The 18052-nt window shown below is 41.8% G+C and overlaps 1 protein-coding gene across 1 annotated transcript in view; it reads right to left on the reverse strand.

Annotated features, from left to right (window-relative positions):
• Positions 1-9447, reverse strand: part of CLSPN (claspin) — a 31915-nt gene extending 22468 nt beyond the window's left edge. The window contains exons 1-7 of the mRNA XM_042949510.1: positions 9340-9447; positions 6021-6129; positions 5060-5505; positions 4111-4272; positions 2286-2363; positions 1030-1102; positions 142-250 (exon numbers count right to left, since the gene is read on the reverse strand). Of these exons, the coding sequence (XP_042805444.1) occupies positions 142-250; positions 1030-1102; positions 2286-2363; positions 4111-4272; positions 5060-5505; positions 6021-6129; positions 9340-9363 (1001 nt within the window). The 5' untranslated portion in view covers positions 9364-9447. The remainder of the gene's footprint in view (positions 1-141; positions 251-1029; positions 1103-2285; positions 2364-4110; positions 4273-5059; positions 5506-6020; positions 6130-9339) is intronic.
• Positions 9448-18052: the final 8605 nt, after the last annotated feature.

Below are 18052 nucleotides of genomic sequence, written 5' to 3' on the forward strand. Positions count from 1 at the left end.
GTGAAACTCTCATCTCAGCACATAATGAATCCATTATAACAGTTTTAAGAGACTGAGGAATCTGAACTTTCTTACATCAGATGTTTGCTACAAAACTGAAAATTTACAAAAATTATAATCTCAAGGAAAGAGAATTCTTACTTCAGTAGCGCCATGGCATTTCCCTGGCAAGTAGGCCGAGGTTTACGTTTGAAGAAATCATGAATGGTTTTATTCTCTGGCATATGATATGGAAGATTAAGTGCAGATTCTACAAAATGGAACAAAACAAGCAAATACACATACTGTATATTCTGAAATGTCACTTCATGTTCAGTCAACTAAACAGCACAGTGAAAGCCATCACCAGAAATAGAAAACAATCCTGGCTTTAATAAAGACAGGATCTAACTACAAAAGAACTCCCTGGAGACCAGTGGCTTTTAAACCTAGTTGTGAAATTAAACTGATCCAGGAAGTTTTTAAAAAATACAGATCCTTGGGGCACCTGGGTAGCTCTGTTGGTTGGGTGACCGACTTGGACTCAGGTCATGACCTCGTGGTTTGTGGGTTTAAGCCCCCTGTCAGGCTCTCTGCTATCAGTGCTGAGCCCGCTTCTGATCATCTGTCTCTCCCTCTCTTTGCCCCTCCCCTGATCATGCTGTCTCTCTCTCTCAAAAATAAACAAACATTTAAAAAATAAAAAATACAGATTCTTAGACCCCACTTCAGGCCTACTGAATCAAAATTTCTGTGGAACCTAACACCTTACACATTTGAAAAGCTCCCAAATCCTGATACAGCTGATCCACAGAAAAACATTAAAAAAACCCTCCCTCCTTAGCACTAATACAGTTCTGGAAATTTTCTCACTTTATACTTATGTTCCAGAGGCTTTAGAACAATGGCCATTCACCAAGATCAATTTTAAACTTGGTATTATAATTTATATTAAGAATATTAAAAAAACCAAAATTCCCCAATATCCAAGTGGAGCTTACAAAGAAATATTGTGATTTGCCACAAAGTTACTGTACTGGTTTATATTACCTCGAATAAGGCGCTGAGTTTCACTGTGCAGTTTTTTTAACGCTTCCTTACTTAATTTGGCTGCCTTCCGTTCCTTAAAGAAAACAAAGAGACTATGTTAATGCTATTATCCAGAAAGACATTCATCCTTCAAGAGTTTGCCCTCTCCACGAAAAGAGGAGAGGGAAAAGTAAGCACTAATGAATTCAGTACAATATAAACTACTAAATATTTATCCAAAGGATATAACAAAAATGCTGATTCAAAGGGGCACGCATACCCCAATGTTTATAGCAGTGCTATCAACAATAGCCAAATTATGAAAAGAGCCCAAATGTCCACTGACTGATGAATGGATAAAGATGTGGTGTGTATATATATGTGTGTGTGTATTTACATGTATACACAATGTACACACACAACGGAATATTACTTGGCAATCAAAAAGAATGAAATCTTGCCATTTGAAACAACATGGATGGAACTAGACTGTATTATGCTAAGCAAAATAAGTCAGGCAGAAAAAGACAAATATATGATTTCACTCATATGTGGAATTTAAGAAACACAACAGATGAACATAGGGGAAGGGAAGGAAAAATAAGATAAAAACAGAGAGGGAGCAAACCATAAGACTCTTAAATACAGAGAACTGAAGGTTGCTAGAGAAGAGGTGGGTGGGGGATGGGCTAAATAGGTGATGAGTATTAAGGAGGGTACTTGTTGGGATGAGAACTGGGTGTTATAATATGAATGATGAATCACAGGGTTCTACTCCTAAAACCAATACTACACTATATGTCAACTAACTTGAATATTTTTTATTTTTTTTCATTTATTTTTTTTTTTAACGTTTATTTATTTTTGAGACAGAGAGAGACAGAGCATGAGCGGGGGAGGGGCAGAGAGAGAGGGAGACACAGAATCTGAAACAGGCTCCAGGCTCTGAGCAGTCAGCACAGAGCCCAACGCGGGGCTCGAACTCACGGACTGTGAGATCATGACCTGAGCTGAAGTCGGATGCTTAACCGACCAAGCCACCCAGGCGCCCCTAACTTGAATTTAAACAAGTAAATTAAAAAATAAACACAGGGAGAGCATTTATTTGCATATCACATTGAATTCAATACAATCCATATCTGTGTCCCTACTGTACACAAAGCAATACCATGAGTACCAGGAAAATATGATAGACTTGATAAAACATTTATCCCTCAGAAATCCACAATCTCCTGGGGAAAGAAACCAACATGACAACATACAGAGCTCTATCCCACCTTCCGTATGGTGCCTTTCGATAACTCAGTTTCTTCTTCAAATGAATAGACCCCACTCTCCAAAGACAGCTCTTTTTTCTAAAAGAGAAGATTACAAGTTGAAAAATACGGACAAAAATTAAACCGAAATAAGAGACGTTGCTTACTCAAAAGACTGCTTTTGGGGGCGCCTGGGTGGCTCAGTCGGTTAAGCGGCTGACTTCGGCTCAGGTCATGATCTCGCGGTCCGTGAGTTCGGGCCCCGTGTCGGGCTCTGTGCTGACAGCTCAGAGCCTGGAGCCTGTTTCAGATTCTGTGTCTCCCTCTCTCTCTGACCCTCCCCCGTTCATGCTCTGTCTCTCTCTGTCTCCAAAATAAATAAACGTTAAAAAAAAAATTAAAAAAAAAAAAAAAAAAAGACTGCTTTTGTACCCCAACATCACATCATGCTATGTTAATAAAAAGTCAGTAATTATCAAATAGAAAGTTTTAAACATACAGCATCCTATAATGCCTAGAAAAAAATTTGCTATCTCAAGTCAAGGTTGGGCCCTAATTTCTCATACTTCTTTATTTCATGTTTCCCTAAGGAGGGACAATGACTCCCAGGGAGCTAAAGGTAATCTTAGCAAGAACAACTGTGCTTCCAAACACTCAGGACAATGAGGTTTTGACTGCTGTTCTTTGATACCCCTCCAGAAACACTTTAGGTTCATTTCTTAGAGGCCACAGGATTATAAAATGTATACCTCTGTCCCATTACTTACCTGCTTCTTACACAATATAAAGTATCTTACTTTTTCCCCCTAACATTCCGATGAGGGCAATTAAAACACTAGTTTCCATACAAGTTAGCATGTCTATCACTTGCATTGCCCGATTCTAAAATTAACAGCCAAAAAACTGAAATCAATTGCCACATGTTTTTCTGGAGTTAAAAATGACAACTTTGGCTCAGGGCATGATCTCATGGTTCATGAGTTCGAGCCCCACCATCAGGCTCTGTGCTGACAGCTCAAAGTCAGGAGCCTGCTTCAGATTCTGTGTCTCCTCTCTCTGCCCCTCCCCCACTTGTGCTCTGTCTCTCTCTCTCTCTCTCAAAAATAAATAAACATTAAAAAAAAAAAGTTTAAGGGTGCCTGGGTGGCTCAGTCGGTTGAGTGTCTAGCTCTTGATTTCGGCACAGATTCCAGGGTTGTTGGATCGAGGCTTGTGTTGGGCTCAGCACCTGGTTACGATTCTCTCTCCCTCTCTGTCTCTCTCCTTCTGCCCCTCTCTCCTCTCCCTTGCTCACGTGCTCTCTCTTAAAAAAAAAAAAATGGTTCCAGGGGCGCCTGGGTGGCTCAGTCGGGTAAGCATCCGACTTCGGCTCAGGTCATGATCTCACAGTCCGTGAGTTCAAGCCCCGCATGGGGCTCTGTGCTGACAGCTTGGAGCCTGGAGCCTGCTTCAGATTCTGTGTCTCCCTCTCTCTGACCCTCCCCCATTCATGCTCTGTCTCTCTCTGTCTCAAAAATAAATAAACATTAAAAAAAAAAATGGTTCCAATAGTAAATCAGAAAATAAAGAAGGGGCTTCTGGGTGACTCAGTCAGCTGGGTGTCCAACTTCAACTCAGGTCAATGAACTTGCGGTCCGTGAATTCAAGCCCTGAGTCGGGCCCTTGTGTGGACAGCTAGAGCCTGGAGCCTGCTTCAGATTCTGTCTCCCTCTTTCTCTGCCCCTCCCCTACTTGTGCTCTGTCTGTATCTCAAAAATAAACATTAAAAAACATTTAAAAAAAGAAAGAAAATAAAGCAAAGGTTAGGAGCAGTGGGTTAGCTCTTTTGCAATCATCTTTTACTTGCCTTGTGCTTTTTTACTTTGTTTTTCACAGCTGCCCTTATCGATTCTAATGACTCTTCATCTTCTAATGCAGAGTTATTTTCTTCCTCCAATCCAGTTTCAAAAAGGTCTTTATCCACAAGAAGACAGCCACTATCATTAAATGGCTGTTTCACATCATCTTCCTGGACAATGCATAAAGACAAAGCAAAATCCAATCACCCAAACTCCAATATTTCACATCATAAGGTAATTTGGACCAGGCCATAAAAAGCCCATAATGTATCAGTAGACAAATATTTGGCATTTTAGAACATTCTCCCTGGTTCCTACCCACAGCCATCTTTTGAAGTCCATGCTGTGATTTTATGCCACTGTCCAAAACCAACTTAGTAAAAAGTAAATATTTTTTTTTAAAAACTCAAATACTTATCAAACAGCTAGTTTATAAAAAGATGTTTTTTTCTAGTTAGCAAACAAGACTTCTGACTTATGGATGCCTAAAAAAATTCTCCTCTGAAAGTTCATTTTCATCAGATAACAAGCAGCACTCCATGTGCTTGCAGAGAAAATCAGAAATCCATTTACGGAGAATGAGACCAACAAGTTTTAAATTACATACCTCATTACTCGCAATACAAACCAATCAACTTGAAGCTATATTCTAAGTGCAGAAACCTCAAGAACTAAAAGCAATTTTTTCTAAGATGTTAATCTGCCTTAGAAAGAACAAATTTAGGGGCACCTGGATGACTCAGTCAGTTAAGCATCGGACTTTGGCTCAGGTCACGATTTCATTGTCTGTGAGTTTGAGCCGTGCGTCAGGCTCTGTGCTGACAGCTCAGAGCCTGGAGCCTGCTTCAGATTCTGTATCTCCCTGTCTGCCTCTTCCTGGTTCGCACTCTGTCTCTCTCTCTCTCTCAAAATAAAATAAAAAACAGAAAAAGAACAAATTCATTCTTTTAAATATACCTCATTTTTTGTTTCCTTCTTTTTTAGCCGCCTGATTTTTTCCATCTTTTTTTCCTCTTTCTCAAGTCTTCTCTTTGATTTTACTTTTGCTTTTCCTTCCATTCTTTCTTTATCATGTTTGGGTTTTTTGGAAATCTTTCTGTCAACTGTAAAGTCCACAGAGTTTTCAGATTGGAGACTCAGCTCTAAGCAAGGCGTCACCTGGGTTTCAAGATTTTCCTGATACAAAGACTCCTCAATGTCACTTCCAGCACTGTCTGCCAGAGTTTTGTAAATCCTTCTGACTTTTCCATTTTTTCTGGCATATAAGTTCTCTTTATTTTCCTCCTCAACGCTGTCGTAAGTTTTCTCTGGAAAAGCATTTGTGTCCTCTCTTTCAGAATCACTGTCTTGTAGCAGCTTCCTGCTTTTCAATTTCTTACTCACAAATATCTCTTCATCTGAATCTGGAGAAAACATAATTTTTTTCAGAGATCTACTATTATTTTGTCCTCTTCCTGGTCCCACTACTCCTAAAAAACATCCAATTACCCAACTGCTGTCACCTTGTGAAATTATGTAACTACCAGTAAGAACTGATTGTAGCAAAGCAAATCTAAAAATAGGTTTTAAGAACCATTTTCCCTGGAAATGTCGCTTACTGAGAAATGTAATTATATATATTTACAAAGTGTAAAGTTGTTCTAATTCTTTTGGTAGGTGTTAAAAATCATTTATTAAAGGATGAATGCCTTCAACCATGCAATGTGGTAGCTTCTAGACATTTTACACATTTAATAATAGAAATGGTTAATTTCAAAAGAGTATATGCACTATAATTTTACTTTTATAATAAATAAGACAAACAATAAGGCTAGGCATTAATAATTTAAAGAATCAAGAGAATAATGAAATTAATCCAATCCACTTATAACCCAGGCCCCCACATTCTATTTCTAAAAATAAAATTACTATTACAAACCTCCATCACTCAAGGGCACAATTGTTCCACAGCTGCCTTGTCCACTGTCTGAAGGACTATCGGGTTCTTCCTGTGAGATAAGTTTTGGATCATTGATTTCTAGATGAACCTAGAAAATGAGAACACACTTTGCATTAACCAGGTGGTGACAGAAAGCTCTGAGTACATAATGATACACAAATCATACCTATATAGAGTTAAGATACATACACACATACACACACATATCAACAACTGCAGTATGCACATTTTGTTTTTGTTTTTAATTTTGTTTAAGTAATCTCTACATCCAACGTGGGGCTGGAACTCACAACCCAGAGATCAAGAGTCCCATACTCTACTAAGCCAGCCAGGCACCCCATGCAATATGCAGACTTTGGATCCTGATTCAAATAAACAGAGCACCTGGGTGGCTCAGTTGGTTAAGCATCCGATTCTTGATTTCAACTCAGGCAGTGATCCCAGGGTTATGGGATTGAGCCCTGTGTTGGGCTCCACGCTGTGTGGAGCCTACTTGAGATTCTCTCTCTTTCTCTCTTTCCCTCTGCCCCTTTCCCCAGCTCATGACTTCTTTCTCTCTCTTTCTAAAACAAAATAAATAAACAGAAAGTATACATCTGAGTCAATGAAATCTGAACACTATCTATTTAGTATTAAGTAATAATTCTAAGATTTTTAGGTGTGGTAATATTTGTGTTACCTGTTTTGGAAAGCCCTTATCTTTTAGAGATGCATAAAGAAATATTTTTGGATGCAGTGATATCTGGAATTTGCTTCCAAATAATCCAGTGAGGGTGAAAGTGGATGAGCTATAAATGAAACATGATTGGCATGATTTGATAACTATTTAAGTTAGGTGATAGGTTCATTATACAGCCTTTCTACATTTGTATATGTTTGAAAATTTCCAAATAAAACCATTAAAATGTTTTTTAATGTTTATTTTATTTATTTATTTTTTTAAATTTACATCCAAGTTAGTTAGCATATAGTGTAGTAATGATTCCAGGAGTAGAATCCAGTGATTCATCCCCTACATATAACACCCAGTGCTCATCCCAACAAGTGTCTTCCTTAATGCTCCTTGCCCAGTCCATCCCCCAACCCATAACTCCTCCAACAAGCCTCAGTTTGATCTCTACGTTTGTCTCTTATGTTTTGTCCCCGTCCCTGTTTTTATATTATTTTTGCTTCCCTTCCCTTATGTTCATCTGGTTTGTATCTTAAATTCCACATATTACCAAAGTCATATATTTGTCTTTCTCTAATGTTTTTATTTGTTTTTAAGAGAGAGAGGCAGAGTGCTAGTGGGGGAGGGGCAGAGAGAGAGGGAGACACAGAATCCAAAGCAGGCTCCAGGCTGTGAGCTGTCAGCACAGAGCCTGATGTGGGGCTCAGACCCACAAACAGTGAGATCATGACCTGAGCCTACGTCAGATGCTCAACTAAGCCACCCAGGCGCCCCTCAAATAAAACCATTTTAAAGGTCACAAGTAGAGGTGCCTAGGTGGCTCAGTGGGTTAAGCTTCTGACTTTGGCTCAGGTCATGATTTCACAGTTCCTGGGTTCCAGACCTGCACAGAGCTCTGTGCTAATAGTGTGAAGCCTGCTTTGGAGTCTGTATCTCTGCCTCTCTCTGCCTCTGCCCCCCACCCCGGCTCTCAAAAATAAATACATTAAAAAAAAAAAAATCACAAGTAAAAAGTATAAGTAGGATGGGTGTGTTAGGTGACATGACCAGTCAAGTGACCAGGCTGACCCTAGAGGCCAGGTCTCCTACATCCCTGGTGTTCTTAGGGCTCTGACTTGACTTAATAGGGGGGCAGATATTAACATCTGTAATGTAGTCGAGCATTACTCACCCTAATGGCTTCTCTAACAACTATTAAATTGTTTTAAATGTTTGGTATAATTACTAAAATAATAACCAAAGATGACAGGTATTAAGGAATCACTGAGGATCATCACATATGTGCTGATGATTCTCCCAACACCTGAAGCAGTAAGATTCTTTGTGGATGTGGAAACTGAGTTTAGATAACCACGTAACTCAATACATGCTTTAATCACTTTCTTCTATGCAATTTATAGCAGTATCTGCCACAGTCAGGGCCAGGAACAGGGCAAGAACAGAGTCAAGTCTCAAAAACCCCTGGAATTGAGATAATAGTACAACATTAAAAACAAACAAACAAACAAAAAATCAAACTGGCAAATCATGGCTCATGAGGTCAGCCTACTACTTTTGTAAATAAAGTTTTATTGGAACCAGGGCCAGGATTATAGGCACCTGAAGTGGAGTAGTGCAAGCGCAGGGTCAGATCTTGTCTTTATTTAAAAGTTTTATATTTTGTTCCAAACCATATAATGGAATTTTTGCTTTAATTTTTATTTTTAAAAATTGCATTAAGGGGCGCCTGGGTGGCTCCGTCGGTTGAGCGTCCGACTTCGGCTCAGGTCGCGATCTCACGGTCCCTGAGTTCGAGCCCCGCGTCGGGCTCTGGGCTGACGGCTCAGAGCCTGGAGCCTGCTTCCGATTCTGTATCTCCCTCTCTCTCTGACCCTCCCCCGTTCATGTTCTGTCTCTGTCTCAAAAATAAATAAACGTTAAAAAAAAATTAAAAAAATAAAAATAAAAATAAAAATTGCATTAAAACATTATCTTAATTACTGAGTTTGGGGAGCCCTCTTAAATTTTGCTCCCAAGGCTACTGTCCCACACTAGTCCCGGCCCCAGAAAAGAACAGGGTTCTGGAAACAGATGCTTCTATCCCCAATCCTGCCAGCAATCAAGCCACAAGCCGAGAGGGTCCGACACTCCTATTTCTTTCGGGGTCGCGTTGGATGACCTCACAGGCCCTTTGTAGATCCAATTCCGAACTCCCAAAGACTGCCGCCGTCCATTTCCGGAGAACCCCGCCCCGCATCCCAGCTGCCCGGGTCTGCCCAGGCCTTCCTCTTTTGGGGAGCTGGACAAGGAAGAACTCCGGCGGCAGGAAACGCGCCAAAGGGGAGGTGGGCGGACGTGGCCGGCTGAGGAACTGCTGGGCGGCCAGCTGCGCGCGCGGAAGGGACCAGAAGCGACGCCGCCTAGCTCACCGAGGCGCGGGAAGTCCACCGCGGGACCGGACCGCCAGAGTCGCGAGCCCCAGGGGCCATCCCGCCAGGCCCGGCCGCGCGCCGCGCCGCCACGGTGCCGCCGGGAGCTGTAGTCCTCCCAGCTTCCGCGACCCGCTCCGCCCGACTCGACCCCTACCCCAACCCGCCCCTCGGAGCCAGGCCTCCGCAGCCGCGGATGGCGGCAAGTGCACGAACCCACCTCAGAAAGTACTTCGCCCGTCATGACTCCGGCTTCCTAGCGCTTCGCTTGTGACGGAGCGGGTCTCCTGGTCCCTTAGCCGGAGCGCAGCCGCTCCCGCGGTCTCCAGCCCGGCAACACCGTTCGAGGTTTCGCGCCCAGCCAGAGTGGAGGCCCCGCCCTGCCGATTTGCACCAATCCGGAGGAGGGTTTCTACATGAGGCCACGCCCCCATGCCGTCCTACCAATCACGAAGCACCTTTGACGAGCCCGGAGACTGTAATCTGGGTAGGGTTGGCGGGTCTCTGTTCCTCTCGTCTATTGAACCTAAGTGAGGCTGAGATTCTCCTGGCTGCCAGGCGGTCGGGGCCCTCTGGCTTCGCAAGGCGGTACCAGGAGAGTGGTGGCCTTTGACCTTTGACCCTTGCCACAGCGCAGTGTGAGGAGTAAGCCTTCTGGGCTGGATGGAGGTGAGCTGGGAGAAGATCCCAGGGCAACCGAAGGCACCTGTGGGGATTTTCTCCAGGACCTCCATCCCTGGAGCAGCTAGATCCTACTTCCTCCTTGTACATAGCATTCATGCCACTGAACAAACAGACAAGTTTTGTGGGCTGCTCGGATACCAAAGAATATCCTTGGATAACCTTTATAATTTTACTTAAATTTAATTTGAGGATGCAGAAAACATGCACCCATACCATTTCTAGACTTTTTGGACAAGACAGGAAAAAGAATAAAAGGTCTGGAGTCAGACTAATCCCAAACAATTCTAATCTCTTGTCATTTTGCTAGTTACTATCTTTTTGCCCCTCCAGGTCCATTCTCTGTCTTTCCTTATCCTGCTCTGTCCAGCAAAGGATGACTTCTCCCCACTGCATTACCCAAGCTCCCTTGCCCTCTGGCTCCTGGTTCAATCAAGCCCCTGGAAAGTACTTTACAAGATTACTATAGGGAGAAGATCAGAGGGCACCAAGAAAGAAAGGCATGGTAGTTACCATCCCCACTTCATTCTCGTGATCCTATCCACTTGCAGGGTAACCAACTCATCCTGATTTTCCCAGGACTTTCTCAGTTTTAGCATTGAAAATCCCATCTCCCAAGAATCTCAGTTCCAGGCAAACCAGGATAATTACCTTATCCACTGGCCTCCTCTTCCAACTTTCCAGCTTTAGTTGGGTTCAGATAAAAGTTCTCTTTCTTCATCTTTCTTTACCTCCTCACCACTTCCCAACCCACTTTTGCCACACCAACAAGATCCCATTATCCACCCTCTTCTCTCGCATCTGTCTAGCCACGTTTTCATCCACTTTACTATTAATTGCTACATTGATGATTTACAAATATCCGTCATAGTGCTCCTCCTTCATATTTGGAGGGCTAATATTTATCAGGGGCTTACTTACCCTGTGACAAAAACAGCTGCAAGAATTTTGCAAACATCTTATTTAATCTTCAGAGTAAATTAAAAAAAATTTTTTTAATGTTTATTTATTTTTGACAGAGAGAGACAGAGCATGAACGGGGGAGGGGCAGAGAGAGAGGGAGACACAGAATCCAAAGCAGGCTCCAGGCTCTGAGCTGTCAGCACAGAGCCTGACGTGGGGCTCGAACTCACAGACCATGAGATCATGACCTGAGCCGAAGTCGGATGCTCAACCAACTGAGCCACCCAGGCGCCCCCAGGGTAAATTTATAAGGTAAGTAATACTACTATCTCCATTTTAGCAGGAAACTAACTTTTAAAAAGGCTAGTAACTGGTGGAGCCAATATTCATATCCTGCTCAGTCTGACTCCAGAGCTCAAACTCTTCAGAGAGACCTTGACTGAGTCCCCTCTACATTCTCCCTCTATCCCATGTTCTGGTTTCCCCAATAACACCTCTGCTGCAATTTTATTTTATTTAAATGTTTATTTATTTATTTTGAGAGGGGTGGATAGGAGGGGAAGAGAGAGAGAATCCCAAGCAGGATGTGGGCTGTCAGCACAGAATGCCACACGGGGCTTGAATCCAAGAACCTTGAGATCATTTTCTGAACTGAAATCAAGAGTCCAATGCTTAACTCACTGAGCCATCCAGGCATCCCTGCAATTTTATTTTTAGCTATTTGTATATTGTTGCTCCAAGAGGACAAGCACTTTGTTTCCTTTAACACCATATCCTATCTAGAATAGTCGTTCTCAGACTTGGGCATGCATCAGAATGATCTGAAGGGCTAGTAAAAAAGATTGCTAAACCCTACTCTCAGAGTTACTGATTCATTATGTCTGATGTGAGGCCAAAGAATTTGCATTTCCAACAAGTTCGCAGATGATGCTAGTGCTGCTGGTATGGTGACCATGCTTTTTTGAGAAGCAAGGGCTTAGAACATATCTGGCTGGGGCTCCTGGGTGGCTCAGTCAGTTGAGCGCCTGACTTCAGCTCGGGTCATGGTCTCGCAGTTCGTGAGTTCGAGCCCCATGTTGGGCTCTGTGCTACCAAACAGCTCAGAGCCTGGAGCCTCCTTCAGATTCTGCATCTCTCTCTCTCTCTCTCTCTCTCTCTCTCTCTCTCTCTCTCTCCTCCCCTGCTCATGATCTGCCTCTCTCTGTCTCTCAAAAATGAATAAATGTTAAAAAAAAATTAAAAAAAAAGAACATATCTGGCTCATTGTAAGGAAATCAGTCAATATTTGTTGAACTAACTTGATCACTTGACAATTATAATATTATTCTTTTTTTAATGTGTATTTATTTATTTTGAGAGAGAGAGAGAGAGTGGGGGAGGGACAGAGTGAGAGGGAGAGAGAGAATCTCAAGCAGGCTCCACTCTGTCAGTACAGAGCCTGATGCTGGGCTTGATCTCTCTAACTGTGAAATCATGACCTGAGCCAAAATCAGCCAGATGCTTAATCAACTGAGCCACCCAGGCACCCCAACAAGTATATTATTCTTGAACTCTCTTTGGAACTGAGTAATTGAGATAATAGTCCTGATATTAGCATTTTCAGAACTAATTAGCATTTTGTTCTCTTTGAAAAACACCTATTCAGCCACCAGAAAAACATAAAAAGAGAGTTCTGATTTGGACAATGAGTGGAATGAGTGAGCTAGGAAAGGGAAACCTTTTATTCTATTTATTAACTGTGCTAATCTAAAGTGAGTCTGTATTTGGAATTAACAATCTACAGTTTCAATTTTGGTGGTTGGCACCATAATCCATCATTCACCAATTTAGAAACCTGGGAGTCACTTTGACTCTTCTCTCTCCTTTGACTCTCAAGGTTAATCATCCAACAAGCTCTGTTTATGAAGTTGATAGATGGCAGCAAGAGAAAGCTCTGGGGTGTTCACTTTGCAGAGATTAGCCTAAACCTGTCCAAGAAATGGCTTTGTAAACCTAGGTAAGTCATTTAGCTTCTCAGAGCCTTGCTTTCATTATATTTAAGTAGAAAACATTGAATCCAATCCAAACAGATCAGACTGAATTTCAAATGGATTTAAGTGGCAGATCACCAGGAAGTATTTCTACAGGAAATACTTTGCAGTACTGACCACACCTAATCTGGTCATAGAAATTAGACACCACTAGTATCTATCCGTATGTCACATAAAATCAATACAAAAAAAGGAATTCTGGGGGCACCTGGGTGGCTCAGTTGGTTAAGTGTTGGGCTCTGCACTGACAACTCAGAGCCTGGAGCCTGCTTCAGATTCTGTGTCTCCTTCTGCCTCTTTGCCCCTCCCCCACTTGTGCTCTCTTTCTCAAAAATAAATAAATAAACATTATAAAAATAAAAGGAATTCTGGGGCGCCTGGGTGGCTCAGTCAGTTGAGTGTCTGACTCTTGATCTCAGCTCGGGTCATTATCTCCTGCTTCATGGGACTGAGCCCCGCATCGGGCTCTGTGCTGATGCTGTGAAGCCTGCTTGAGATTCTCTCTCTGCCCCTCCCCTGCTCGTGCATGTGCACTCTCTTCTCTCTCTTCCAAAATAAATGGATAGACTTAAAAAAACAATAAAATGAAAAAATAAAAAAGGAATCCTGACATTACATATCCATGAAAAAATAAGTCACAGGATTTAACGTGGTCAGCCTATTTGAAGGTTGTATTTATAATCGCTCACTGGCAGACAAACAAAAGCAGTTTCCAAAGGCTTATGAAAGTTTAGAGGGAACAGTTGATTAAATTATATGTTTTCTTTCACTCTTTCTGAACACTGAGAAAGCCTCCCATGTTAAATTTTAGTACTACTATTCCTCTGGAGTTAAGTGAGAAATGGCTTGCTTTTTCTAAAGTCCTAGGCAGCTAAATCTTTATCCCTGGAGAAACACTGCCACCATGTGGCAGGCCTCAGTCATGTCATTCTATCTATTGCCTGTAGCCACTCTATTCTAAAAAAAAAATGGTTTTTTTTTTTTCATTTTAAAATTATTCAAAGTTGTTTAAATTTTTCCTTGGTGTGGTGAGATAATTTCATCATTCTTTTTAAAGAATCTTCTTTCAAAAATAATTTCATACCGTAATTCCAGTTTAAATCTTCCCCTGGAGGGTGCCCTGCTAAAAGGCCAAGGGCTATTTTTCTGGCTTAATGTAAGTACCCCTGACCTTTAAAACTGGCACAGGACTTGGGGCACAGGACTTGGAGCCTGGGTGGCTCAGTTTGTTGAGCATCCGACTTCAGCTCAGATCATGGTCTTGCAGCTCGTGAGTTCGAGCCCTACGTTGGGCTCTGTGCTAACAAACAGCTCAGAGCTCCTGAGTCTGCTTCAGATTCTGTATCTCCCTCTCTCTCTCCCCCGCCCCTGCTCGTGCTCTGCATCTCTCTGTCTCTCAAAAATAAATAAATGTTGGGGCACCTGGGTGGCTCAGTTGGTTAAGTGTCCGACTTTGGCTCAGGTCATGATCTCACAGTTTGTGGGTTCTAGCCCCGCGTCGGGCTCTGTGCTGACAGCTCAGAGCCTGGAGCCTGCTTCAGATTCTGTGTCTCTCTCTCTCTCTCTGACCCTCCCCCGTTCATGCTCTGTCTCTCTCTGTCTCAAAAATAAATAAACATTTAAAAATAATAATAATAATAATAAATGTTAAATAAATAAATAACTAAAAATGACACAGGACCTGACACATAGTGGGTGCTTACTAAGTAATTGTTGAATGAATGATTAAAATACTGTGGCCTAAAAAATATCAGGGCCTTTTCCCAAGGCATGACAGCATTCACACTATCAACTATTTTTGTATGTAGAAGGTCCTTTACTGCAACTTTTGGCAAGCTCAAGTACCTATCAAATATTCATCCACTCTTTCAACAGACCTTAAGCATCTATTTTGAGCCTATTCTAAACATGGAGAATACAAAGATAAATAAAATTCAGTCTTGTTCTCAGAGAACTCCCATTGCTGGTTGGAGAGAGGCAAATAAATACACGTGTGTAATAGTAGAAGTGTGTGTAAGTAGCTGTGGGGCCCTGAGAAAGGCAACTGACTTTGCCTGGGGTAAGCCAGGGGGAAAGGACTCCTGAACTGAGTTTCAAAGATGGACTGGAGTTCTCTAGGCTAGTACAGAGAGGAGAAGGCATTTCAGGTATGTGTAGGGGCTTGATAAAGCATGTTGTGTTTGGGGAACTGAAAGTAGGTCAGTATGACTGGAGCTCAGGGTATGTGTTGGGGGGAGGGGGGAATGGCCCGAATGAAGGCTGAAAGTTAAACAGGGAACAAAAAGTCTGGAGTGCTATGCTTAGACTTTAGTTTTTAGACAATATGAACTAGGCAGCTGGGGGTGGAGGTGGGGGTGGGGAGTGTTAAGGAGAGAAACATGGCTAGATATATGTTTGAGAAAGATTATTCTGGCAGGGTATGAAGGCTGGATTGGAAGGGGATTAGACTGGAGGCAGGAAGACCAGTTGTCTAGGTGGAAGATTATAGGGATCTGAACTAGGTCAATGGTAGTAACAATGGAGAGGAGGAGACGGATGGGGGAAGAAAGGAGGCAAAACAGAGGAGAGCTTGTTGAATAATTTATCTTGAGGGGCGAGAGACAGTAGACTCATGGAACTCTGGTGACTCTCAGGTTTCTGGATTGGTGAGTGACCAATTATGGTGCAACTCATCAAAATTGAGAATATAGGCAATTAATTCCAAATACAGGCTCAGTTTATCTTGGCACAAAAGCTTGGTTAAAATGTAGAATAAAAGGTTTCCCCTTCCTAGGTGATCCCTGTTGACACATTATCCAAACTGGAGCTCTCTCTCTTAGCTTTCTTGGTGACTGAAGAGGTGCTCCCCAGGCACAGGCTCATCTCTCTATTCCATTTCCAAACTGCTATCCGTGCAGTATCCAGAACCTCAACTCAGCAGCTTTTTGTGTTCCATTCATATATCTTTTCCTTAATTTTCTTTTCCTTTCTGGCTACCTACCCAGGGGGGAAAAATGTGTAAGAAAAATTCCTCTGCCCTGCTTTATTCAGTCTTTTTTCCTCAGGCTTTGGCTTCATTTTTCGCAGAAACCCAAGTATTTTCATGACCCAACCCTCCCCTAAAGCCCTATAGACTTAATGGCTCAGTGATGCCAAGAGTGTTTATTTGGACATCAGCATCCTCAGCACTTGGTCAATTATACCTCAATCACATATTCCTCAACCAGTTTAGGAAGACTAGACCCCTATGTGTATGTCTAGGGACGGGGATTCCATCACAGAAGGATAAAAGGGATCTGCTCCACTCCTATTTTCTATTAAATTTCAGTATTTACTTATGGGCAGGCTAATGCCTACTTCAGACATGTCAGGTAGTTCGACTGCACCTAGAAGGGCAGAATCTTATAGGAATATAGCAAATCCTTCAAGCACAATATAGTTGGAGAAGGAACACTTCCTAAGACAGGAGGTGGTACTGGAGAGACAAAATAACATTGTTCCTACTATAAGCCCAAAGGATGGTTTTTATTAGTGATATTCAACCAGGGGATTTATCACAGTTGTCATAATGACCCCACGTTTACCAGAATCTAGAGGGTAGGGCCAACATTGCTAATGTCAGTGAGAAACACTGAAATAAGCATAGAGGAAGATGGAGAGTTTGAGGTTTTTTTAAGATTTTATTTAAATTTTTTTTTGATGTTTATTTATTTATTTTTGAGAGAGAGAGAGAGAGAGAGAGAGAGAGAGTGCATGGGAGGGTCAGAGAGAGAAGGAGACACAGAATCTGAAGCAGGCTCCAGGCTCTGAGCTGTCAGCACAGAGCCCAATGCGGGGCTTGAACCCACAGACCTCAAGATCATGACCTGAGCCAAAGTCGGACCAACTTAACTGACTGAGCCACCCAGGCACCCCATGATTTTTTTTTAATTTTTAAAATTTAAATAATTTTTTTAATTTAAATTTAAATACTTTTTTTAAAATTTTTTAAATTTAAATAATCTCTGCAGACGTGGGGCTGGAGCTTAATAACCCTGAGATCAAGAGTCCCATGCTCCACTGACTAAGCCAGCCAGGTACCCCAAAGGAGAATATTTTAGGTAAGGAAGATGGAACGGGTAACAGCACTGAGACAGGAATGATGGTAAGATTTTCAGAGAATTGTTTAACCCGTGACTTCATAATGATGGAATGGAAGGTAGGAAATAGAATGTCGAGATTGCTGAATTAAATTCAACTCAAGAAGGATCTACAGTGTCTTTTTGGAGCCTGAATACCTGCTAGATACACGGAATATATATGCAAGGATAAACCACACACACAAATAAATTACAGAGCAGATTGTGATAAGTGCTATGGGAAAGATATGAAATCTGTGCTCTGGGAAGCGGGATCACAGCAGACCTTGAATATGCAGCATGGAACTTTAGACAGTTGTTCATTTACTCCACAAAGCTTTATTGATCATTGTGATGGATTGCTAGAATAATCACAGCTCTTTGTATCCTCTGCCATCTAATTCTCAGGTCTCTCGGGTCTCTTAAATCTGTCCTTGTAACAAGGCTGTCTTTGTTACCTGCAGTGATGAACAAAAATATAGTGAAAGTAACATTGTATATATAGCTTCTGAGACTAATCTTTAAGGAGCTTTGCAGCTTTTACTATCATTATGTTAGAATACTGTGGCTACCATTTAAGAAACCCAAGGTATCTTGTTGTATGGGTCAAAGAGAGGAGAATCAAGGCACTTTGGCCAGTAGTTAACTGCTAGACTTGACCATCTTGGATCATCCAGCCGTATTGAGCCTCTAGATGAACGCAACCATGTGAGCAACCAAAGATGACACCAAGAAAAGAACTGATTAACTAAGCCTCGCCAAATTACAGAATCATGGGTGAATAAATGTGGGACTACCTTTTAGTAAAGTTTGGAATAATTGAAACAAGCTCTTACCTCCTGACCTCCATGGGCCAGGCATAGAAAATACAATTTTAAACAAAGTTTCTGCTGTTACAGGGATGATATTCTTGTAGTAGAAGATAGATAATAAACAAATAAATAAGTATATAACGTCAGTGATAAATGTTTTGGAAGAGAAATAACGGATGATAAAGGGTTAGAGAGTAGACCCTGAATAGCTAAAGCAATCCTGAGAAAGAACAAAGCTGGAAGCATCACTCTCCCTGGTTTCAAACTATATTATAAAGCTATCATAATCAAAACAGTATAGTATTGGCATAAAAACAGACACATAGATGAATGTAACAGGATAGAGAGCTCAGAAATAAACCTACAAATGGGGCACCTGGCTGGCTCAGTCAGTAGAGCATGTGACTCTT

Source organism: Panthera leo, chromosome C1 (genome assembly GCF_018350215.1).
Source record: "Panthera leo isolate Ple1 chromosome C1, P.leo_Ple1_pat1.1, whole genome shotgun sequence".
NCBI lineage: Eukaryota > Metazoa > Chordata > Mammalia > Carnivora > Felidae > Panthera > Panthera leo.